Source organism: Schistocerca serialis, chromosome 6 (genome assembly GCF_023864345.2).
Source record: "Schistocerca serialis cubense isolate TAMUIC-IGC-003099 chromosome 6, iqSchSeri2.2, whole genome shotgun sequence".
Classification (NCBI taxonomy): Eukaryota; Metazoa; Arthropoda; class Insecta; order Orthoptera; family Acrididae; genus Schistocerca; species Schistocerca serialis.
This window is the reverse complement of record NC_064643.1, coordinates 682,727,740-682,752,586: the sequence shown is the minus strand read 5'-3', so window position 1 is coordinate 682,752,586 and position 24,847 is coordinate 682,727,740. Positions and strand designations below refer to the sequence as shown.

General features: G+C 38.0%; 1 protein-coding gene across 1 annotated transcript in view; it reads right to left on the bottom strand.

Moving 5' to 3' along the window:
• Positions 1–24,847, bottom strand: part of LOC126485031 (synaptic vesicle glycoprotein 2B-like) — a 280,668-nt gene that overhangs the window by 69,220 nt on the left and 186,601 nt on the right. The window contains exon 7 of the mRNA XM_050108635.1: positions 19,295–19,473. Within this exon, the coding sequence (XP_049964592.1) occupies positions 19,295–19,473 (179 nt within the window). The remainder of the gene's footprint in view (positions 1–19,294; positions 19,474–24,847) is intronic.

Sequence of the window (24,847 nt, the reverse complement as noted above, 5' to 3'; positions counted from 1 at the left end):
ACCAAGGAGGCAAAAGATGTTGGAATTATTCATTTACAATGAGCCTCTGCATTGCTTGTTTCTTAACTTATGCATTTTTAATATTTTATTACTGAGACTTAGGGTGACACTGTATATGTCTTTTGATACTACTCACGTTATTACATTCTTTCGATAACAAGAGGAAATAGAAACTTCATTATTCCTTTATAGTTTACTTTTACTATTTTTGTGCATCTTTCTTTAACATTTAATTTTCATCTGCCTGCATGAGGAACCATAATCTACACAATTTCAGATCTTGTATGACCTGTTTCATTTACATACCTTTACATCATAATCTATAACTCTTTTGTTATTCTCCTGCAAAAATAATCACTGTGATCCATGCTGCTTTCCCATTTGGAGGATGCTTTTAGAATACTGATCTTAATTTCTTATAAGAACCAATACATTACCTTCACACTGAGAGGAAGATACTCCTTCATTATTCATAACAGCTAATGGGTCAGTGCTCTATATAAAATCTAATCTACTCTCTACAGCAGTAAAGGTCATCTCAACCATGAGTCCACCTTAACTACATGTAGGTCATCTCACCCATGAGTTCATCTAAACTTACAAAACAAAAGTGCTCAAGGGCATCCCTTGTCTAGGTTCACCTTGAATAATCCAGGCCATCTCAGTTATGAGTCCATCTAGGCTATTTATGACCTAATCTCCATATTTATATTTCACTGCCCTTAATATTACTCCATGAAGCATTTGGTCTGCCTGCATTTTTTACTTTAACTCACACCCTCCTGCGAAACACTATCCTTAAATTATTATTATTTTTTATTTAGTATTTCACAGTCTTCCTACCAATAGCCTCACACAGTTCCTCTACTTTTAGGCATTCTTGTTACCTTCTTAACAATGGACTTGTTTCACAGTAATTTCATACCACTTTACTCCTGTTGCTCAATTTGCTTTTCTCTTTGCTTTTAAGATGTTAGTATCTCATTCAGTTCCTTTTAAGGGGCTGAATTACTTTCTTAGTATCCCCCCTCCCATCAACAATGACATAGCTAACATCGGAAGTTACTTCAGTACAATAAGTGCCTTCTTCTTTGTATCTGTTAGTGCATTTGTGTGTATGAATGGGTATTATGTATTCGGGCATCAAGATTCCAAGTCTCAAGTCTTTTATTTCTTCTGTTTACCACCTACCCAATAAAACACGAATAAAATCTACTCCATATATGCACATCATATAAAATTTAAAAGAAAAAGTTCCCCATACAAAGACGACAAAATTTGGTGTCATATACATCTGTTGAGACATTGTATTGATATTGTACTTTTGTAGGTAGTCCCTATTGATAGAATTCAGTTTCCTTATTCTCCCTTTAATGTAGAATATTATGTGCTACCTAATGACCACAGATAAACAATATATTTATATTTCATTAAAGTTCTTCACCATTTTTCATTCAACATGCATTTACAGTACTTTTTTATATACATCTCTTCACTAATTATTTTAAGTAATAATATGGGACAGTATAAGTATAGTGATTTACAGACAATAGAGCAATAAGGGAATGAAGAATCAATGCAGGGAAAAAGGAAAAGAAGTATCACACTGATTAACTGGGCACCTTGTGTACGTCACAATGCACAGGCTACTTAGGACCATGGTCTCCCTGAGGATTCAATGAATTTCTTAATCATTTCTTTATTAAACATGCCTTTTTTTGCTGGTCACTGGATCCATTGGGAACACAGCCTTAGGGTGTGAAATTCCAACTATTTTATAAGGGCCACCATAAATCACAAAAAAATTACTTGTTTTCTTTATTAATCCCGAACTTTAGTTTAGATATACTACCATTTTTATTAAAATTGGGCACCTTGATATTTGCTTGCTTAAGTAAATTGTCTGTCACCATTTCTTGCATACCATTTGGCTGTATTATGGTACCTATAGGCCAATAAAGCAATTTCAAAAGAGGTTCTCCTGCAAAAGGTTTACCTAAAATTTAAGTAGGTGATAACCCTGTAGAAATGTGTGGCAGTTCATTTAAAATTGTTTGAAATTCTGGAATAAACTGAGCCCAAGAAGTTTGCCTGCCAGAACTGAATGTTTTACATGATCTTCCAATTTCCTTTGAAACATCTTCCACTGAATGAGATAAGTTAAGAGAATGTTAAATCTCATTTGTGATATCTCTGATCAACTATAGTTTTACTTTTCCTCCTAACTAGTTTCCTCCCCAATCCCTAAAGCCTCTAGCCATTTTCACTCGTCTTTCACCTGATGATGCACATTCTGGAGCTGAAGTCATTGATTTTGCTATTTTTACTAAAGTATTGTTAAATTCTAGAAACTTTTCCTGTACTTCATTCCTCACTAAATCACATTGTTTTCCACTTTCCTTTCTAGCCTCCCATTTATATGGTTTTAAAGAGTTTTGTAAGTCTAAAATTCTATCAATTTTTTCTTGTCTCTTTTGCCTCAATTCTCTGATATGGAATACTAATTTATTTCCAGCATTTCGAAATTGACCACTGTATTTTCTATGCTAGCAAAACATTCTGTTTTGAGATCATAAATTTTTTTTTGCTCAATTAATTTGTATTACTGTCTGTTTTTTGCTTAAATTATCTCTTAACTCATTTGTTAATTTAACCCTTTAACATTGGGCACCGAGGGCGAATGGGCAACACTGTGGATGGGAGGCATAGCTGACCACTTGATCCCCCCTGAATGGCTAGTTTGCAGCCACATGAAGCCCAATTAGTTTTTTCCAGTTACGACCACCATAATTGCTAACATATTAACTATCTTCTAGTTGTTTGGTATTTTATGTTGGTGACATTTTATATCTATATTATATTTCATGTTCACCATTGTAAGCACTCATTTATAATGGGATGCAAATGCCCCCCCCCCCCCCCCCCCCCCCCCCCCCCAAAGATGACATTGGCACATTAGAAGGATTAAAAAATGCTACTTACACTTGCTTCATTATCAGTGTCAGGTAACACATTTTTCATATTGTACAAAACTCTGGATAAGAAATCTCACCACTTGCAGAAATGAACTTAACTTTCTTTTTTCTTCATTTGAAACAATCAATAGGTATATTAACATCATTCATGAATCAGTACGGTAGAAACAAACTCAGTTTCTGCAATGATTTTACACACATTGTTTGCATAATTATGTATTATTTGGGAACACAGCTTCTGCTGCTTATGTTGGATTTCATACCAAAATACAGGCATAATATTTAGATACATGTATCAGTGCCAGGGAATATGTTTTTCACTTCACGATGCATAGCAAAACTGGGATATTCACAGTGTCTGCTTGCAGGCTATACAGAAAATTCTTATCTGCTTTCATTTGTTATTTTTTTTTTCTTACAGACAACATACGTCACATACATTGGCAGTTGATCTGGAAGATGAAGTCCAGCAGTCAGCCTTTGCAGGATGCCAATTCAGCTGCCATCCCCACTTGTACTCCTTTTGTTGACCTTGTATTTTTTCAATATTTCCTGACTCAAACCTAACTGAAAATTCACATGTGGCACCTTACTAGATGAGTTTTTGTACAGACAAAATGCATTGAACAATGACATGTCTATTAGGTGGAAGAAAATTTTTTGGTGCCATTTGGTGCACTTCCTGACACTTTCCACACTTTTCATTACCATATAGCTCTGATCAGCACTTCCCATTGATTTGTTATAAACAACACAAAATGGAAAGTTTCATATGTTTTGCAGCTGTTGTGTAGTCATCTCTTGCATATCTGATGAATGAAAAGTTGACAGCACCTAGACATCCCTTCTATCACACCATTTCATTGGCAACATTAGCCTTGAACAGACCTGAATATCAGTTCTCCCTTTTGCAATTTCTCTGCCAGTTTGGGCATGACTTACCTGTTGGACCATACTGCACCACACAGTAGTTGCCCACTCACACAGCCAACAGAAGAGTGCTGGGCTTGTGTACCAATTATAGCAAAACATTGTATGCTCCTTCTGCAAATATGGCTCAATTAGTGTTGTGATGACATCTCCAGAGACCCTGAAATTCTGTTTTGTGGCATCTATGTCACTTCCACAGTAAAAAATGAATTCCAAAATATAAGTTGTTTGAACATCACAAATCAAAAACATTTTTATTTCAAAATGATTTTACTTTGCTGGGATATATTGTTTTATTTTTTGTCTCCCTTTAGACAAAAGGGGTGATTCATCCATGCAAAGGTTTTCAAATGAACATAAATGTTTCCTGAAAACAATATGAAAATGATCCAAAATAGGCCGAAGTTTGAACAAGTAGTCTATCTTGTGAAAGAAATAATGAAAAAATCAGAGTTTCCACTAGTGGATGTTCTGACCAGTACTCCAGTAAAGGCAATCTTTGTACACTTATCAAAATTTGACACATAGATACAAAAATAAAGAATTCATTTGGTGTCATGGCCATCCACTCTTTCTTTGTTCTGTCTGTCAGGTGTCCAGAAGGTTGAATAAAAATCTACTTGCCTTGTGACATGTGTGAGAGACAATTTCTTCACTTACAAACAGGGAAAATGAGCTAGAGAAACTTCTTATATCAACTATGCTTTGCAGTTCAGAATCTGTGAAAAAAACTGGTGTTTTTGTGGTGTTAGATTATTACTTGTCCATACCAGTTTCTGTTTTATATGCAAAGGCGTGGTTCCTTCTTCATTGTTCTCCTTGCCTTCTCATGAGTCATCAGATATTCCTGGGTCTGCTACTGTTGAATGGCCAGAAAATACCCGATGTACCTGAAGGCATCAGTATATCTGAAGCCATCGAATGGCCTGCAGAAGGTGATTGTTGTGCCAAAGCACTTGGGCATGGTACTGAATCATTCTCAGATTCATTTTCACTTCTAATCTCAAAATCGCTGTCTAATAGCATTTTCAAGGCTTCTTCAGCTGAGTAAAAAATTTTGCTCGTATCCAAACTAAAAAGTTACAGAAAATGAAACACCTACAGCGAAGAAAAGAGGCAATCAGATTGTATATACCGACAACAAAAGTTTTTCCACTCACACCGCCCTGCTAACTGAATGCCCAAAATCATTAGCTGGTGACACAATGCAAGGTGAATTCCTGTGACATTAATACTCCAGTAAGCCCACTAGATAGTGCTAGGGACATTCTTTCAATAACACTTTAACTCAAAAAAACAGTAAACATGCAGAGCAGGCTGGACTGAAGATTTTTGACATTTTGACAGCTCACTGGATTTGTGGGCTGGAGTGTGACAGTCATGAGATGTCTAGCACTGGCACCATGAAGGGAAGTCTCATAGTCTCATGGCATAGATTTCCCAAGTGATCAAAGCAGGGATGGCTGCTTGTAAACAGCAAGCTGCTTGGTCAGCTGCTCTCACTTTGTTGTTGTCAGCAATTCCTGTTTCACGAACCACCACCTTCACTCTTCTTTATATTTTACTAATAACTCACCACAATCATTGGCTTTTACTTTCCTGACTACTAATAAATAGCTCTTCTTGAGTTCACTCCACCAAAAGAGAAAATTTTCTGAATACAAAGTAGTTGATGTTTGTTGTCACAGGCAACCAACCTAACTTCTTAGCAAAATCTTCACAAGTTATCCATTTTTTTTAAATTTTTTTATTTTGTAGTAACTACTCTCTTTCCACTGCTCTACTATTATTCACATCTGCCATAGGACACCAAATGTGGTGTTGCAGACGTTTCATTTATGCTTGTACTTACATTTGTAGCACAAGGAAGTGTGTACACCATCTTGTCTGGTGTTCTGAATACTCATAATTTCCATAAAAAATTATCCTGGGGCCAACATGTAAACTATATTAGTAGTAAACTATCTAGAGTAATTTATTTATTAAGACAACTCAGAAATTGTGTACCTGAAACATACATCAGATCATCTTATTTTGCATTTTTCCAGAGTATAATATCCTATGGCATTATCTTGTGGGGTAACTGTAGTCATATACATGACATCCTATTATTGCAGAAGAAAGCCATTAGGATAATTACAAATTCTTCACATAAGGCTCACTGCAAACCCTTATTTACTAAACAAAAAATTATGACTGTAATAAACCTCTATATATACAATGTCTTAATCTTTACGAAGAAGAACCTACAAGATGTGAAACGTAGAGAAAATGTACATTGTTACAACACAAGAAGCATCAAACACATATACACGCCTTACCACAGACTATCAAAATCAATAAATAGCTATGAAGTCACAGGGCACAAGCTATTTAATAAGCTGCCACATGTCATACAGGATCTTCCTGAACATACATTCAAAGAAAGACTGCATGAATGGTTTATTGCCCACCCATTCTATGATATCAATGAATTCTTCAACTGTAAAATGCAGTAATCCAACAGATGACCCACTGTACATTTATTGTAATATAAGCTAAAATATTTCAGTAGTCAATACCTTATCACACTGTATTATAAATTGTAGCTTCATTTGACGTTGTCAATTGCTGTAATGGCCTAAAGACAATAAAATCTATTTGCAGGAGTAGACTGGATCTGCTACTCAGTTCTGGTCTGCCATGCTAATCATTCTTTTTCACCTGGCAATTATGTGTGGAGCTTTACAACTGTTGGAACTGTTCTCTATGCGACAAATAGTCACCCCCCAAGGTCCAAACCAATACCATTTGATATCTCTGCACAGAGAAGAAGCTGACTGGGCATTGTCATCTGCAGAACTATTCCATGGGCTGAGCTCATCTGTGGTGCAGGACCAGCATCGAGTAAGTGGCCCCACATTACAGCAGGTGACAATGTTCCAACACCCACATAGCTCCCCAGACATACAGCTTCCATGGATTACTCTATCTCTATACAGAATTTCCTCCCATACAGTGGGCTGTGCAGAGTTTTTGTCTAGTTTACACATTAAGAAATCGTCTGACATATTTTGTCAGCTAAGGTAAACCTTGGGTGTGACATGCTACTTCCTACCAAATGGCCTGCAACACTAAAAATGTTGAATAATAAAGAATGTTTCATTGAGCCAGCATTCTTGACTCAGCTCTCACTGAGTTACTGGAAATCCCAACACCACAGCCTTCTACACATGCTATTCTGGGGGTAGGAGTGGCCATCCTGCAGCACTGGTGTCACTGTAGTGACCAATACAAACATGACATCATTACAACAGTTTGTCCCTAAAGTCATCTTTTTAAGTAGTGTACAGTACGAGGCAGTCAGTCTTTTAGCTACAAGACAAATTTAGTGTTAAGCACTGTAGTCCATACTGATATGGCTTCTTTAACTTTGGACTTACTCACTGCCAAAGGAGAGTCAAGTGTGCGGATGACATCTTTTCAAATGTGTTATATGACCGATAACTTCATTTTCATATCTCAGTCTTTGTCTTTACATGTAGGTGTACTTTGTTGCAAAGTGCAATACCTATCCACAAATTCCGTTGAATGAACAAAGGTACAGCCATAAGAACAAAGGTCACAAGTCTGGGAAAGAACCAAGTATTATATTCAGCATCTCTTCATGTTGCAGATAGAGCACAAAATGTTAATGATCATGTTAGCAGACCCAATGCAAAGCGCCAGTACAGACCCTTTAAATGGACATGTGGTGCAGCTTGCAGTTGAAGACTTAATACATAATACATGTGACCTGCTAGAAGAAAGAGAAACAGCCTGCAGATGGAATATAATTGCCAGGACCACACAATGATAAAGATCAGGCAAAGACAGCAGATATATGGGAAGGAGCACCTCTTGTAATAACTCAAGATCCCAGGAAGCATCCAGTAATGATGATGAGACATAACAATGAGTTAATCAAATGTTAACATTGAACTGCACACCAGAGAAGACATTAACTTATTCTTGTTTGCTAGCAACTTTTGTTACTAAACATACTGCAGCATGAAACAAAATACAACTGCAAAATTCCTTTTATAATAATTATTTTATTTATAACAGTGACTGAGTTAATATTTTCATTTACTCATTTCACAATTCTTATACTACTTTATTAAGAAAATTCTAAATTTATTCGTCTGTTTATCCAAAAGATCAGACAGATCTGTCAAACTTTCAACCATTTACAGTTGTTGGAGAGACATAGATTTGCAGACAAAATATCTAATTAACAAACAACTTCAATACACATGTTAACACCACCAAAGGCCAAAAAGTAGTTGGGATGATCCAAGCATGACCTTGGAGCACTGATGACAGGCGTTGTTTGTTTCAACAAGTGCCACAGTGTTACAATCTGCAGTTGGTTGCAACCAGTTCCCTCCACAGGTGCAATAACAGCCTCTTCAACATGTTGAATTAGGCCACTCTTCAACATGATGAATGAGGCCACCAGAAATACATACTGAGCATCCCTTCCTATCTCTTGTCACCATTTCAGTAAGGGGCATCATTATTCGCTTTACATTTGAACTGCTGACAGATGAGGGGCTCACATTGAAAACACATTTTGGACAAGAATGACTTACGCAGCATATGATGTAGTATTCGAATTCTGAGTTAAATTCATGAGTTAGTTTTCAAAAATCTCTACATATGGCAGAATAATACAGTTTGTTCTTTCCTCATAACCATATGTGTGACAAAATGGCTTCTAGGAGGAAGGTTGTTTAGAGGGAAGATGAAGGTGAAAAGTATTGCTATGTTAGAATAGCTATTAAGTAATGATCATAAGTTTGATGACTCTGATAAAGATCCAGATTACCAAGAGGCACAAAATCCAATTGACGAATGCAGCAGAAATGAATAAAATGAGGTAAGAAGTATTACTAACCTCAAATTTGCTTTTGCATGTACGCAGTGGTATTTACTGTAGCTAACTGTCCAGTCACATAAATGCAGCCACTGTCAAAAGCCTCAGTAACCACCTTTTGCAGTGTGGACCTCTGTGAGACATGCAGGAACGGAGTCAGCAGTTTTCTGGTGCCTACTGACTGGAAGGGAGCCGTGCTGACTCCAATGCTATGGACAGCTGCACTGGGTTTTTTGATTGCGGATCCAAGATGTGAACAGCCTGATCGAGGTGGTCACACACATTCTCAAATGGGTTTAAATCTAGGAAGTTTGTTGGCCAGGGGAATGTGGGAAACTCATCCTGATGGCATTGTCCTGCTGGTAGATGACAATCATGCTGAGGAAATACAAACAACATGTAGGGGTGGATGTGGTCACCAAGGATAGATACATACTTGTGTTGATCTATTGTATCTTTCAGAAGGATGAGATCACTCAGGGAATGACACAGTAACATTATCTAGACCACAATATCTCTCCTCCAGCATGGACCCTTCTGACAACCATTGCTGGGTGTTTTCTTTCAGATGTTTCACAACATACATGCAAACAGCCACTTTTCACCAGAAAATGGCCACCTGTCACTGAGTTGATGTCCAGTTGCAGTATTGGTATGCTAATCGCAACCTCCATTGCTGATTAATAGAAGTCAGCATGGGTGCACAAACCAGGTGCTGCGGAGGTCCACACTTAGTGACGGTCGGAGAATGTTTGTCAAGGAAACATTATTGGTAGCCCCTTGATTCATCTGGGTGGTCATTTGCTCAACAGTTGCACATGTATTTCCCTGTACATATCTCCACAGCTGTCATTCACCCTTGTCGTCTACAGCCCATGGTGTACCACAGTTGCCAGTTTTGGGTAGTGCCATTATGCCAAATTGAACCATAGCAGAATGTGAACAGTTTACAAACTTAGCCATTTCAAAAATGCTTTCACCCTTGGCCCAAAAGCCAGTGGCCATGTCCTTTTGAACATCAGATAAATCGCTCCGTTTCTGCATTACGGCAATGACTGAACTGTTTTTTGCGTCCCCTCAACATGCTTTATATACTCTCCACTGCTAACACTGCCACCTGCAATCTATGAGTAGTTATTGCACACTGACATCAAACATAGGCAGTGGTCACATTAATGTGACTGGAACAGGTACATGTTATGGATAATTGCAGATGTATATGCTGTAGTTACCACATTATACACATTAGGGATTAATGCAGAGAAATATAATTGAATGATATATACTATAATATTCTCCTACGCGTATGTTTCTGTGTATATTATGTTTTAAAGAATTTAATTTGCATTTCTAGTTACTATAAAGTATCTAAGAAGAAAGGGAATAGGCATAAGAGATGGGAACCTGGTCCTAACAGTAACTGCAGGGAAAGGCGTTTTCATGGCTGCAAACAAGTAACCAAAACAAAGAGAAAAACAAACAAAACTGACAGTCCACCAAGATGGAGTACAAATATAAGGTACTGTATGATGTCATCTGGCGAAAAACACATTGAATATTCATGGACTACAAAAAAGTGTTTTTTTTTTGGAATACTTAATATCCAGAGTAAAAGAAGACTGTTAAACTCCCTCAGGAAATGGAAGGGGAAAATAACAGCATCATCCAGAAGAGTATTCAAGAGCAGACACTGAATGTTTCAATACTTTCATAGACAGACTGCCAGCAAATACCAGCCATTACAAAAGAATTGACAGTGCAGACACGAAATTCATGACTGCAGAAATCACCTGTATCCACCGATACATTTCGATGGATTTTTGTATGAGAGCACAACATATCCTTCAAAAATCCTAAATCAGACCTCTCTGGATTTTTCATTGCCTTAATATAAAAACAGATGAGGCAAAAAAGGAGAAAGATCAAAACTCACCAAAATCCTTATCTTATTGACTTGACTTACACCAGCACAAATCAAAAGCTGGGCAGGATGCTGTTATGCTTGATGCAGAAGAGTCATAGAAAAATGAAGGCCTTTACCTCATTAAGTCTGATTTGCTGCACGCCCTATCTACCTACAAAGTTCCAACTGGTTCTGCTTTCCACAAAAAGAAACTCTTCTGTTACAAACTCAGCATCCATTCTTGTTCAGAAAAACACGGATATTTCTATGTGTCAGAAGAAGGAACTTCTGGCAGACAAGCTGATGAAATGCAATTGTTTACTGATGCACCTTGAGTGACATAACAATCAGGGAGAGAAGTAAATAGAACAAGAACTAGGCCATTAATGAGTATGGTTGAAACTTACAGCAGATGGTAGATTCAAAACTGTCTCACACATATTTCCATAAGTGGAGCATTCAATGTTGTCTTCTGATCACAATTTTGGTGTCATTGAAAATTTTGTATGGAATCATTGGCAGCATATATTCTCACTTAAAGAATGGGAAGAGTTCTTGAAAAATTGTCTGAAGATGAAATCTATGACTGTTTACCATATGACCTCAGATGATTTTGTGAAGATTTCAAACTTGTAGGAAAACTTCAAACTAGCTTGCACAACATGCTCTATGAAAAGTCTGGCATTAGAAATGTTGTGAAGATGGATTTCTCAAGTCAGGAACCTAAAAATCTGAAAGTATGTGATTCATAAAATGATAAAATGGGTCCTATATCACTAAGACAAAGAGGTCATCCCGAGCAGTTCATCAAAGGCTTCAAACTCTCTCTTCTAATTCTACGCAGAGGTCCATGATCCATGGAAACAACCAAACTGAATGCTGTTATTTCTTTGCTACTAAGTTTTTCATAACAGTCCTTGCATAAAAAGTTTTTGGGTTAATTGCCACTTCAAATTTGGATAAAATTCCAAGCTTTTGATGACTGCCCCCATAATCATAATCAGGAGCTACAACAGATTGTTGTGAAATGGCAAGGCTTGCACTTTTATACACACAGGATGGCATCTGATTGGCTGTAAAACACCCTAGTGTCAACTTTGAAATGGTGGGTACTGAGGTGATGTCCTCTAAGTCCACAGATTTTGTTTGCACTGTCTATCCTACATTGCTTGCAGCACCATCGTTCACGTCAGACAATAAACCATGAGATGTTTCCTCTGTGCTTTTTCTTTATCAAGTACACACTTCTATGCACAGCTAAGTGCATAGCCTGTGTCTCTATTCAAGTTGGTTTCACAAAGTCTAATTCCACGGCCTCCCTGATCACAGAGTCCCCATACGTCGAAGTGTGAGCAAGTATTTTCATTTGTTCAAACAAAATCTTGTGCTTATTTAACAGGCTGTGCTCTGCTACTCCTGATTTATCCAAATACCTGCAGTTGAGGTGATCTGATGCTTAACAAGTGATGGGCAACAGTCTGTATAGACTGGCTCATATAACTTTTACCACACTCACATGGAATGTTATAAATACCTGACATTCTCACACCAAGATTATCCTTTACTGCTCACAAGATTTATTTAATTTTTCTGGGCAGCTGGGAGACTGGTCTGATTCCTTGCCTGTTTCAGACTGTACATATCTCGCTAGTTGTTACATCACACAATGGAAGCCATGCTATGTGTTAGTCCTGTTGGCTTGTTTGAATAGCATCACGTCTTGGTTTCCTTGACAGCACTGATCTAATATCCTGGACAAATACCTGTTGCTTCTGTACGCCATCATCAGAGGATTAATCTAAGAGCCAATGTGAGGCCCTTCTCTGAAATAGTCCTGACTCTTTATGCTAAGGTGTTCAGCATAGGTCTCTTCCGAGCTGGTTGGTGCAAGCAATGCCCAAAGAGATAAAGATCTGAATGCATCAGTTTCCTGTACACAGAATGGCCGAGTTGTCCATCTCATTTCCAACCAACCAACACATCTAAGGAAGGTAACTTACTGTCCTTCTCCATCTCCACTGTAAATCTTATATTGGGATGTTAATCATTCAAATAATCAAAGGACTGCTGCAGCATCTCTCTGCCATGTGGCCAGATTAAAAATGTATTATCAGCATATCTGAAGATGCAGGAAAGCCAGAAGGGAGCACTGTTCAACACTTGTTCTTCAAAATCCTCCATGAAAAAGTTAGCTATGGCTGGTGACAGTGATGAACCCATGGCTGTTCCATCAGTCATTTCATAATAATTTCCACCATGCAAGAAGTAAGTGGACATCAAAGTGTGCCAAAATAATTTCAAAACTTCAGGGGAAAAATGAGCAGCCAATAGTTTGAATGTGTCTTCCACCAGTACTTTCATAAACAGAGAAACCACGTCAAGACTTACTATGGCTTCATTCACCCCTGTCGTCATCTGTTTTATGGTATCAAAAAATGTTTGTGAGTTTTTCATTAGATATCTGCAATGGCTGACTATCAGTGCCAATAATTTAATTATGTACTTTGCCTGGCTGTATGTAGAAGAGCTGATGGCACGAATAATTGGTCTCAATAGAATGCCAGCTTTGTGTATCTAAGGCAGGGTCGCACAGGTGCTCTTAGCCTTAAATTCTTCACAGGTTCATCAGAGAAACCAGACTTCTTTAACAGCTCTCCTGTTTTTATTCTAAATGCCAATGTAGGATCTTATCTGAGAATACAGTATGTGCATTCTCCCAATATCAGACCCATCTTTATGATAATTTGTAGCATTGAAGATAAGTATAGTATTCCTCTTTTCAGTTGATAAAACAACCAACTCTTCATCCTTCTCCAGCAATCTCAGTCCATGTTTCTCTATTCTGCAATTATTTGACTTAGGAGGCTTAGCTATCTCCAAAATCTGGTTATTAGCAAACTTCACCTCATCTGATGCTTCTTCAGGAAAATGCTGAACCAATATTTTACTCCAGTGATAATCTCCTTCAATGGTAGCTTATGTGGAGATAGAGCAAATTTCAGTCCTTTGCTGAGAACTGAGATGGTGCCTTCTTCAAGTTTCATGTTGGCAAAGTTGATAACAGCGCAATGAAAGCCACTTGGCCTGGCAGTTCCTAGTTCACGGTTAAGGTGCTCAAATTTATCAGCCTGTTTCCCCATTATCTTGCTTAAATTAGCTCGTTGATTTGCAGCCAAAGTCATGTCCAACCATTCCCAGTCCCATGGTGAGGATAAAGATGGCGATGGAGGCAATCATTGAAAGCTTGGAATTCCATCCAGATTTGATGCGGCAAACTGAGAACTTTTTATGCATGTTCTGTTTCATTACCATTACACACCAGAAGCTCATCATGGTTATTACAAGGCATTTCATGTAGATGAAAAATCCAAATAAAACAATGAGATCAGTGAAAGTGAAATCTGAATGCTGGTATTAGTGTTTACAAGTCTTAATCTTAGTAAATTTAATTACATTATATCACATCATTGATTTCTTTTTCCAATTAAAGAAATTATTTCCATTTTGTGACATTTCCAGTGCATTCTTTAATGTTCAAATATTTAATAAAAATATCAAGAAACACTGGGACACTTTAAATGAATAATTATATTTTTATAAAGCTTTGTATCTAATAACTTCAAAACACTAAAGCGTCACTCAGCATGTTTTACACTCAAGTCCCTCACTTGACAGACACATTACCCTTTTGCATTTGCCTCATATTGACACAGGCAACAGCAGGTTTCCCAACAGGTGAGTTGAGTCTCACTGGCTCAGTTTCTGTTTCAATGGAAGACAGCAGTTTGAACTTGAAGGTAAAGGGGATCAGTGTAACAGCCTGTGTTCTCTCTGGTCCCTGTCTCCCGTGTACAGGCCACCTAACCCTATCACTGACAAGCCACTCACAGTCTAGTGAGCGAGTAGTGATAGATCCCATACTTCCTGTGGAGGAGACAGGATCCACATGGCTCTTGGGGGGTCTCTCAACACACCCGTTTGCAGCAGCTTACAATCATTTGCCAGTAGTCAGAGTGACATCCAGTTGATTACAACATCAACAAAGTCATCCTGTCTCTGAAAACGGCATTCACAGTGGGGCTACATTGTGACTGGCGCAATATTTTACAACAGTGAACAAATAACTTAAAAATAAACCTGTTGATTCTCTTTCAATATCTGCATCTGTTAAGGAGAATGTGTTAGTAATTCCCTTTAAGAACTGAAACAGTTTGTGTGCAGAATGAAATTATCCAAGAGAAAAAGGCAATATAAGTAATTAGGATAAAAATTACTAGTTTCTGAAACATTTTGTCAGTAACAAACTTGACAATTTATGAAAATGCAAAGAATATACACATCCTGGTGAATGGAAAAACTAAAAGTAACACAATGTGTTAGGAATGTTTACAGTAACTAAATTGCAAACACCAATTTACTATGAGACAGATTATACACAACATTCATAGCTGCTGAAAATTCTCAAAAAAGTATATTTATTTACATCGATATACACTAAAATTTGGAGTGAACCAGTCCTTAAACAAGGATACCACTCCTCAAATTGTATAAAGCACAAATATTGATTACATCTGATACTGTGGCATATAATGTTTGAAAAAATACAATACATCATGAATCATGAACGAGTTTTTTACAACCAACAAGAAAAACCCATTTAAAGTTTACACTCTTCGCTTACAAAAGTTCTCAGAAATATAAGTTTATTTACAAAGATGTGTCCCAAAATATGTGATAAAATTATGGAAGGACTTTTTTTGAGTGCACACATTGTTGCCAAAAGTTTCTCAAATACAAAAATGAAGTTTACAATTGACAACACAGTATGAGCTTTTCACAGCTTTTGCTAATGTCTGAAAATGCACAACATATCATGATACTTGTGAGTATTGACACAATCAATTAAAGATTATTCAGAAATGACATAAACAGTAAAATCTTAGAATATAGAATTCTGAATTGGACCTATCTGGCACATACAGTCTCACACAAAGGAAAATTCAGAAGTCAGCTTGTATATTAAATAAATGTGTGAATTGCATGGATGTTTTTGCTTCTATACTGGCTTGCCAGTGATAACTACTGAGTGTCAGACTTAAAACATCAAAAATTGTGGAACACTAATGAATCATACCTTCTGCTTGGGACAGTCAACAATAACCATAGAATAAGTTATAAATTGATATGATATGAAACACATCATGGCTACTTCAGCCTTAGTGGATTCATGGATAAAAGTATGTCTCCTCTTGCTTTTTCATCCACTGCTACAATACTCTGTGAGGCACTTTAGTGGTAGCAACTGTATTGCTTTCATTAATTACTCGAAACTGTGATCTGTCTCTTGACACATATCCCCATGTATTGTTTTTGTGAGTAGTGATACAATTTGTATTCTTTATGTGGCAGTCATATGTGCCATATTCTTAGGTTTATCTTACTCATTATTCAGCAGTTTTCAACTTAAAATATATATCTTACATGTGGTCAAAAAAAATTTCACTTTTGCAGTCATGTAACCTGGGCCTACAACCGGTTCTGGATTTGCAGACATGACATTTAATCATAAAATCACTCTACTAAAAATATTAACTGTACATAAGCTTAACAGCAATGAATCACACAAAAACAAAAGACAGTGATATTCAGCTGTAGAAATGTCCGTGAATATCAAAGAAAGCACGTGACAGTAATAATATAAATTGAACAATAACATTTTTCTAATGTGTCGCTAAGAAATAAACCTATACCTATTACTGTATGATCTATCACTGTCTCAAAGAACCCAATTCAGTAATACTGCACAACAAACTTGATACTAACCCATTTTGAGATTTGTCACATTGTGGGTGTGACACAACTGACTAATTGATATGTGACAAGTGTAGTGTTTCTTTATCTTCTGATGCTCTTTGAGAGTCCCAGTCTTCTTTGCTTTCTAATGTGATATCAGATGTTGATTTGTTTGGGGTTTATAACAAAGTGAAAATTATCATACTGATGATTCATGTATTTGTTTCATATGTAGGCAGTAGTGTTCCTGCATAATTGTTGATCCTGAAGAAGATACTGGGTTCTTGTGAACAGATTATCTGCTGCCCCTCACACTGACACGTTACAATCATGAATAAAGTAAATAGCCTACTGCATGCCATCGACAGCAGTATCCAGGGCAATAAACATGAAACTGAGGTTCTGCAATGCCCATCTCCTGTATTTCAACTAATGGATTCTGCACTTCATGCTGATCTGAGTCAGACATTATGCAAACACCTGCACCAGTTGTGCCATTTGTTACAGCAATGCATCAACAGAACAATGTTTCACACAGCCATACAGCAGTGTCTGGTACTGCATACAAGAGTAACAACCTCTCTGCCCATCAGCTCCCAGGTCCTCCAATGTTGTGTTTGCAAACAAGGGTTTTGTTATTTGTGCCTCACCAACCAGATACAAGGTTTACAATAATGGAAAACATTCTCACCCGGTGCCAAATCCGTGACAACACCCAAACAATATTATACACTTCTGATGTCATCAGTGTGAGGGCAGTTTGTGGTACTGTGAACAATGAGTAAATTTTCAGCTGCCAAGACCACTAAAATCAATTATTGATATAGATAACCAGTTTTGGCAATTCTCTGTTTCCATCTTTGGATCTACATTTACATCACCATTTACACTGACCACAGACTCATCAGGTTAGCATTCCAAAAGATCAAAGACTAGTTCTCTCATCCCCAGTTTACAACACATGTCTGCCATATTCACAGTGCCAACAACTTCACAGCTGACTACTTTTCTTGTATCAGCAGTGTGACATCGGCTTTCAACTACAGTGACTTTGCCAATGCTCAGTCTTCCGATCAACAACTTCAGATGTTATTAAATGACTCCTCCACCAACCTACATTTCCAACTGTTGGTTGCACCCAGTGGTGCAGTAAGTATGTGGCACAATATATCTATAAACAACTCAAGGTGTAATATCATGCCCCAGTTTTGACAAACTGATTTCAAACAACATCTACACTCTGATGCAGCCTGGGGCCAATGCCACAGTCAAAGAGATGACTGATCAATTTGTGTGGCCTTCAGTCAGGAAAGATACACACAACTGCACTCATGCACACACCCAGTGCCAATACAGCAAGATTCAACAGCATAAGCATGCAAATGTGTCCACATTGACCTAGTTGACCTGTACTCCCATCTGAGGGCTACAGATAAATATTCATGGTGTTGTACAGATGCATATGGTGGTGGTGTACAGATGCATATGGTGGGCAGAGGCTGTTTTGATTATGGATATATCTGCTAAGATGACCATAAGATGTTCATCAAGACTTGACTGGCATATTTCGGTTGTCCTCTTCACATCACTATAGACCAAGGGCAACAGTTTGAGTCTAACCTTTTCAATAAACTGTCAGAATTGTGTGGTTTACAGAGACATTGTACCACAAGCTACCACCCAGCAAGCAATGGCTTGGTTGGGAGATGGCGCTACAACTTAAAAGCCACCCTAAACGTGCCATAATGCTACTCGGACTCAAGTGTTGTCCCTGGTTCTGCTAGGACTATGCACAGCCTTCAAAGCAGATCTCAGTTTCTTATCAGTGCATCCCAGCAGATATCCTCACCCGCTCACTACTACTAGATGAGTCACAATTTCCTTGCCTGATACAACTGTGAGAACATGTAGTACGGGTGTGGCACCCTTCTGAATTGCACCATGAATCTCACCTAGTTTTCATGCACAAGGCACTAGCAGACTGCTCTCACATCATATTTCACATGGATCTTGTCAGCACTCCATTACAACCTCCCTTTCACGGACCCTTCTGGTTCTATGGTAAGATGAACACACAATGGATATTTTCCAAAACAGCAAGTGAACCAAAGTCTCCACTGAGTGAGTTGAGCCCACCTGGATTTTACCACTTACTTCCAACAACAGCATGAGGTCAATAATGGAACCAACACTTCACACTCCTCGCCCACTGTGCTCTACCAGTGGTGCACCTTCTGACCACCACTCCCCAGAACCTGCTGTATCACCTACTTAAGTTACGTGCCCACCTCACCCAGCCATCCACACATGAGCTGGTCACAAGCTCACATTAAAATTCCCCTTTATACCTGGTTCTCTGCACTTTGGGCAGCGGGAAAGGGCTGTGTGGGTATGACATAATTGGCTAATCAATATGTAAGGAGTGCAATGTTTCTTTATCTTCAGGTGCTCTTTGAGAGTCCTGTTCTTGTTTTTTTTTCCCCTAATGTGCTCAGATGATGATTGTTGGCTGTGTATAATAAAGTGAAAGTTATCACACCAATAATTCACATACATTTTTGTACGAAGACGGTAGTGTTCCTACAATAACATTAGCTCAACATTATTCTTCATTTGACATTTCACTTTAGCATAGAGGTAATGCTTTGCAGACATACAGCTTATTGGAAATATCACCAAAATGAATGTACTTAGCAAACATAAAATATTCCTGAAGATATTAATTCTAACATGACTGTGCAGATTCAGACTGAAGTCAGTTTACTTAATCTGTCTAAAAGACTGTTTCTAACTTACCAAAGCAATGTGGAGAACTGGATTATCATAATCATCACTGCCCTGCTTCGAAATGGTTTCAGCAGTAGTCTCTTTGATTCATGCATGGCAACTTTTACTAATGAGCAGTTTGTTTTCCTGCTGTCAACACTAGATGACAATTCAGTTTCTGTTTTCACTTCTTCTTTCAGCTGTTTAACCTGAAACATAATTTTTGAAACTAGAAAGTTATACTTATGTGCAATGGGGTACCCATACAAAAAACTAAAATAGAGTCAGCAAGGAAACTGCATTTCAAGGCATATTGCCAAAAGTCAAAGCAGCCAGATATAGTGGTCAAGTGTCTGTGAATTGCGTTTGCCTGAACATGTTTGTGTGTGTATGTTGTCTAATTCAGAAGAAGGCCTTTAGGTAGGTAGACACAGAAAGTACTGTTTGTTACAAATGATGTCACAAGTATAGTTTTTAAATGATTTAACTATTAATAGACTTCTGCAATGGAATATTAAGAAAAAAGATGATAAAATCTTGTATTAGAACACTCAGCTTTATTTAACTTACATATCCTGCACTGTTATTGCACACAGAGAGATTCTTTGCTTAGGATTTAAAATGAAGAAAATGAAATGAAATGAATGGTTTAGCAATGTAAGCTAAAGAAAAAAATGACAAAAATGCAGTTTGCAATAAACTGCAAGACAACCCTAGAAAGTATATGAAGCACAGAAGATGAAAGAGCTATGAGATCTCAAACCTGTTTTAAGCCCTTATGTTTTCACTTTATAGGTATGTTAATTACATGTTCTATGCTCACACCTGCAATAATCTACAGTAAGAAGTAAAACATTTTGATAAATCCTAAGGGAAGTGATATCTTTTTAGTGAATACAGGAGGCCTGGGTTCAAATCCTAATCCAGCACAAATTTTCAACTGTCCTCTTTGACTTAAATCAATGCCCATTCACAGCCAATGTTTGTATTTCTTTTGCATATTAATTCATAGTGGCTGCTGGATCAAAAAAGTGTCTGTTCTTTTGGACCTTTTGAACATAAAAGACACAAATAATGTCCTCTACTGACTCTCCCTTTATCATCTGGCTCCCATTTGACCTTCATGATCCCAGCTCCCTCCTCATCAACACCGCCATTGCCTATATCTGGGCTGCCACTGAAAACTAACTTTCCCAATGCCTGACTCACTCCAAACCTACAACCTCCTCCCTTGTCACCATGAGCAACTAGAACCTCACCCACATTTACTTTTCCTTCAGAGCATCAACTACAAACAAATCCACAGTGTAGTAATGTTTACACATATGGCATCATTCTATGCCATCCTACTCACAGGTCATCCAGAGGAATCCTTCCTAGCCACCCTGAATCCCAAATCCCTCACCTGGTTTAGATTCACTGATGACACCTTCAAGATATGTACCAAGGGTGAGAACATCCTATCCATATTCTTCAAAAGCCTCAACATCTTCTTCCCCACTCATATCATCTGGTCCCCCTCAGCCCAACATGCCTCCTTTCTTGAGATTGACCTCCACCTTGAGGATGGCTCTATCAATATCTCATCTACACCAAACCTACCAACCACCAATAACAGCTCAATTTTGGCAGTTGACACCCACCCCACACCAAGAAGTTCTTTCTATACAGCCTAGCCATCCATGTTCATCACATCTACAGTGATGAGCAGTACTTCTCCAAATAGGTGAAGGGTCTCACTGAGGGCTTCCCTGACCTAAATTACCTCCCCATCTTATCTAGAAAACAGATCTCCCATGTCTTGTCTCCTCAGTCACCTGACAACCCTCACATACCCACTTATCAGCCCCCCTCTCACCCATGACTCAGTACACCCAGGACTGGAGCAACTGAATCACATTCTCCAAAAGGGTTTCAGCTACCTCTCACCATGCTCTGAAACGGAAAATATCCTTCTTTCTATCCTCTCCACCGATTCCTCAGTGGTATTCCACCACACACCTGAACTACAGAATACCCCTGTCCATCCCTGTTCCACTCCTGCTTCCAACCCCTTGGCTCTTAACTCATATTCATTGAAAAGACCTAGCTTCGAGACCTGTCTCATAAATCCTCCCACTACCATTTACCTCAGTTCAGCCACAAGCGTTTCCTACACCATCAAAGGAAGGGTCACATAGAAAAGTAGCCATGTAATCTACAAAGTCTACCAAATGCAAGCACTGTGTGGCATTCTATGTGGGCTTGACCACTAATAAGCTGTCTTGATTACTGCCAAACTGTGGCCAACAGACTGTTGGACTGCCCAGTTATCAGGTACGCTGCACAGCATGGTGTGCTTGACTTCAATAATGGCTTCACAGTCCACGCCCTCTGAATTCTTCCCACCACCAACAGCTTTTTTGAATTGCTCAGGTAGAAACATACCCTTTGTTCCAGTAACCTTGACTCTAATGTTCACTAGTCCCTTGTCCCCTATGTCCCTCTATCCCCTCCCCCAATCACCTTCAGCTCCATACATTTATGTCCTCCAGCCCATGTGCATAGCCCTTACCCTTTCTCTGACCCCCCCCCCCCCTTTCTCTGACCCCCCCCCCCCTTTCCCTGCCCATCTCAGCTTTCCTAACATTGCACCTAGCAGCTTAGTTATTGTTCAGTGCTGCATTGAGTAGAATGTTGCATTGCAGTTTGCGAATTTTGAGATGGCAGGGTTAGAGGAGCAGCATGTCTGCATTAAATTTTGCACTTCATCAGTGTGGAAAACTTGTACAACTGGTTCTTCAAAATGAAGACATAGTTGCTTGTGTTTATGATGAACAGTGGTGGATTGGCGAAGTTGATAATATTGACTGTCAAAACCAAGATGTACATGTTGTATTTTATCACCCTCCAGGACCAAGGACATATTTTAAAAAAAAATTGAGAAGGATCAAGTTTGGATGCCACTTAAAAATGTACTAAGGAAGCTGTCTCCCATGGAATTTTACGACTGTGACTGGGCGAAATTATAATGTAACAACCAAACTGAGTGAACAAACTTCTCAAATGTTCAATGAGCGATGTACTAAAAACAAATAATAAAGAAAAATATAATGTAATTAGCAGGCTTATTTTCAATAAAAAGGTAAGTAATCATAGATATGATTAAATTATGTACTGTAACTGATATATTTTATTCCATAAGCATAGATATTGCAGATGTTAAAAAACATATTTTTGACTTGTGTTAGTAATTTTTTTCCGTAACTTCCAATTGAATCTCAAAGTTGAAATTTATACTGAAGTTTGATATCACAAAGGTCTATTAACAGTAAAATTTTTATCTGGTCCCCCAACAAAGATATTGCAGGCCACAATATGGAAAAATGTTTTAAAAAATCCATCTTTAAAATAGTTTATTCTTTAAGTGTAAGCTTCTCACTATTGATACTCTATAAAAAATAACGATACTATACAGTATAATAGCAGAAAAAATATTAAATCTGAGAAATTAATCTGTCTTTGGAAAACTACTGTTAAAAAATTGAGTTTTTTTAATTTGTGGCTGATAACTTTGAACTATTAAAAATATATTAAAGAATACATTCAGCTAAGTGATAATGATGTTAATTTGTAGCCCAGAGTGTGTTGAACTAAATGCATTTTATCTGAAAGGCTTAGGACAATCCACTACTGAATAATTGTAAAAAATGTAGATGCTTGCAAATACGAAGAAATGCATGCAGTCTGGAACATTTCAAAATAATTAACAATAAATTTTTTTTTAAAAATATTTTTGTGGCTACTAAACATTGAGGAATTCATCCAGCAAATATAAAATTTTTCTGAGATGGTCAAGCAACCAATAATTTTTTTCTTGGACCACTTGGTATGGATTGACCCACGAGTCAAAACCGAGAATGACCTTCACCTCACAGTCTGTGAAGAGTTTTTGGATTGTGCAAATGAGAAAAAGATGTTCCTTAAGACAATCATAACTGGTGATGAGACTTGGGTGTGCAGTTATGAAGTTGAGACCAAGATTCGATCTTCACAATGGGTCAGGAAAGGTTCTCAAAGACCAAACAAATCTTGTCAGGTCAGTACAAATGTCAAGGCCATGCTGATAGTTTTCTTTGACTTTGAAGGGTTAGTTCATCATGAATTCATGCCACAGGGACAAACTGTTAATCGATTGTACTATCAGGATTTATTGCGACGCCTGTGAGTAAAAGTGAGGAGGAAACAGCCTGAAATGTGGTAAGACAATTCATTTCTTTTGCATCATGATAAGGCACCTAAACATTCGTTCCCTGTTGGAGCATGACTATTGCACAAAAAACGAACTCACTGTGCTGCCTCATCCTCCATACTCATCAGATCTGGGCCCTGGAGACTTTTTTTTTAATTTCCAAAGTTGAAAACCCCATTGAGAAGATGAAGCTTTGACCATAGATGAGATGAAATAAGATTTGCAGATGGCACTTCACGCAATCTAGTAAGGAGGATACCAAGATTGCTTCTGGAAGTGGAAACGGCATTGGGAGCTGTGTATTAATTGTAGAGGAGAGTAATTCAAAGGAGACCATGCACAATAATTAAAAGGTAAATCTAAAAATATTTTATGGACAAAGTTCCAGAATTTATTGAACAGATCTCATATATATACACCCAGAACTGTGGGACAGTGGAGACTTACCACATGGGATGAGAAGGGAAGAAATCTTTCCTTCTCATCCTGTACAGAAAGTCTCCCCTGGCCTGCAGTTCTGGGTGACTTTCCCAAAATCTACCCATTTTCCTAGACCCCTCCAGTCCTTTTCCTTCACCCCTCTTGCTTCCCCTTCAACCCTTCTGCCTGAAGAAGGACCCACTTACTCCAAAAGCTTGCCTAATTACAACCTTCATTTGTGTGTGTGTTCTGCCGCCCTCCATTTTTTTTTTTTTTTTTTTTTTTTTTTTTTTTTTTTCGTGGGACCACGTTTAGGAGAAGTCTCCATGGTCATGGAACGAGTCAATACATGAAATTATAACACGATTGTAGAAACAGATAAAATGAAATGTAAGAAACATATTCAAGCGACAAGTCGTTAGTTTAAATAAAGAAAATCAAGAATGTAACACTGGAATTTGCTTAATTTTTTAGCTCTTCCAGGAGCTCCTCGACAGAATAGAAGGAGTGAGCCATGAGGAAACTCTTCAGTTTAGACTTAAAAGTGTTTGGGCTACTGCTAAGATTTTTTAGTTCTTGTGGTAGCTTATTGAAAATGGATGCAGCAGAATACTGCACTCCTTTCTGCACAAGAGTCAAGGAAGTGCATTCCACATGCAGGTTTGATTTCTGCCTAGTATTAACTGAGTGAAAGCTGCTAACTCTTGGGAATAAGCTAATATTGCTAACAACAAACGACATTAAAGAAAATACATACTGTGAGGGCAATGTCAAAATTCCCAGACTATTGAATAGGGGTCGACAAGAGGTTTTCGAACTTACACCATACATAGCTCGAACAGCCCATTTTTGAGCCAAAAATACCCTTTTTGAATCAGAAGAATTACCCCAAAAAATAATACCATATGACATAAGCGTATGAAAATATGCGA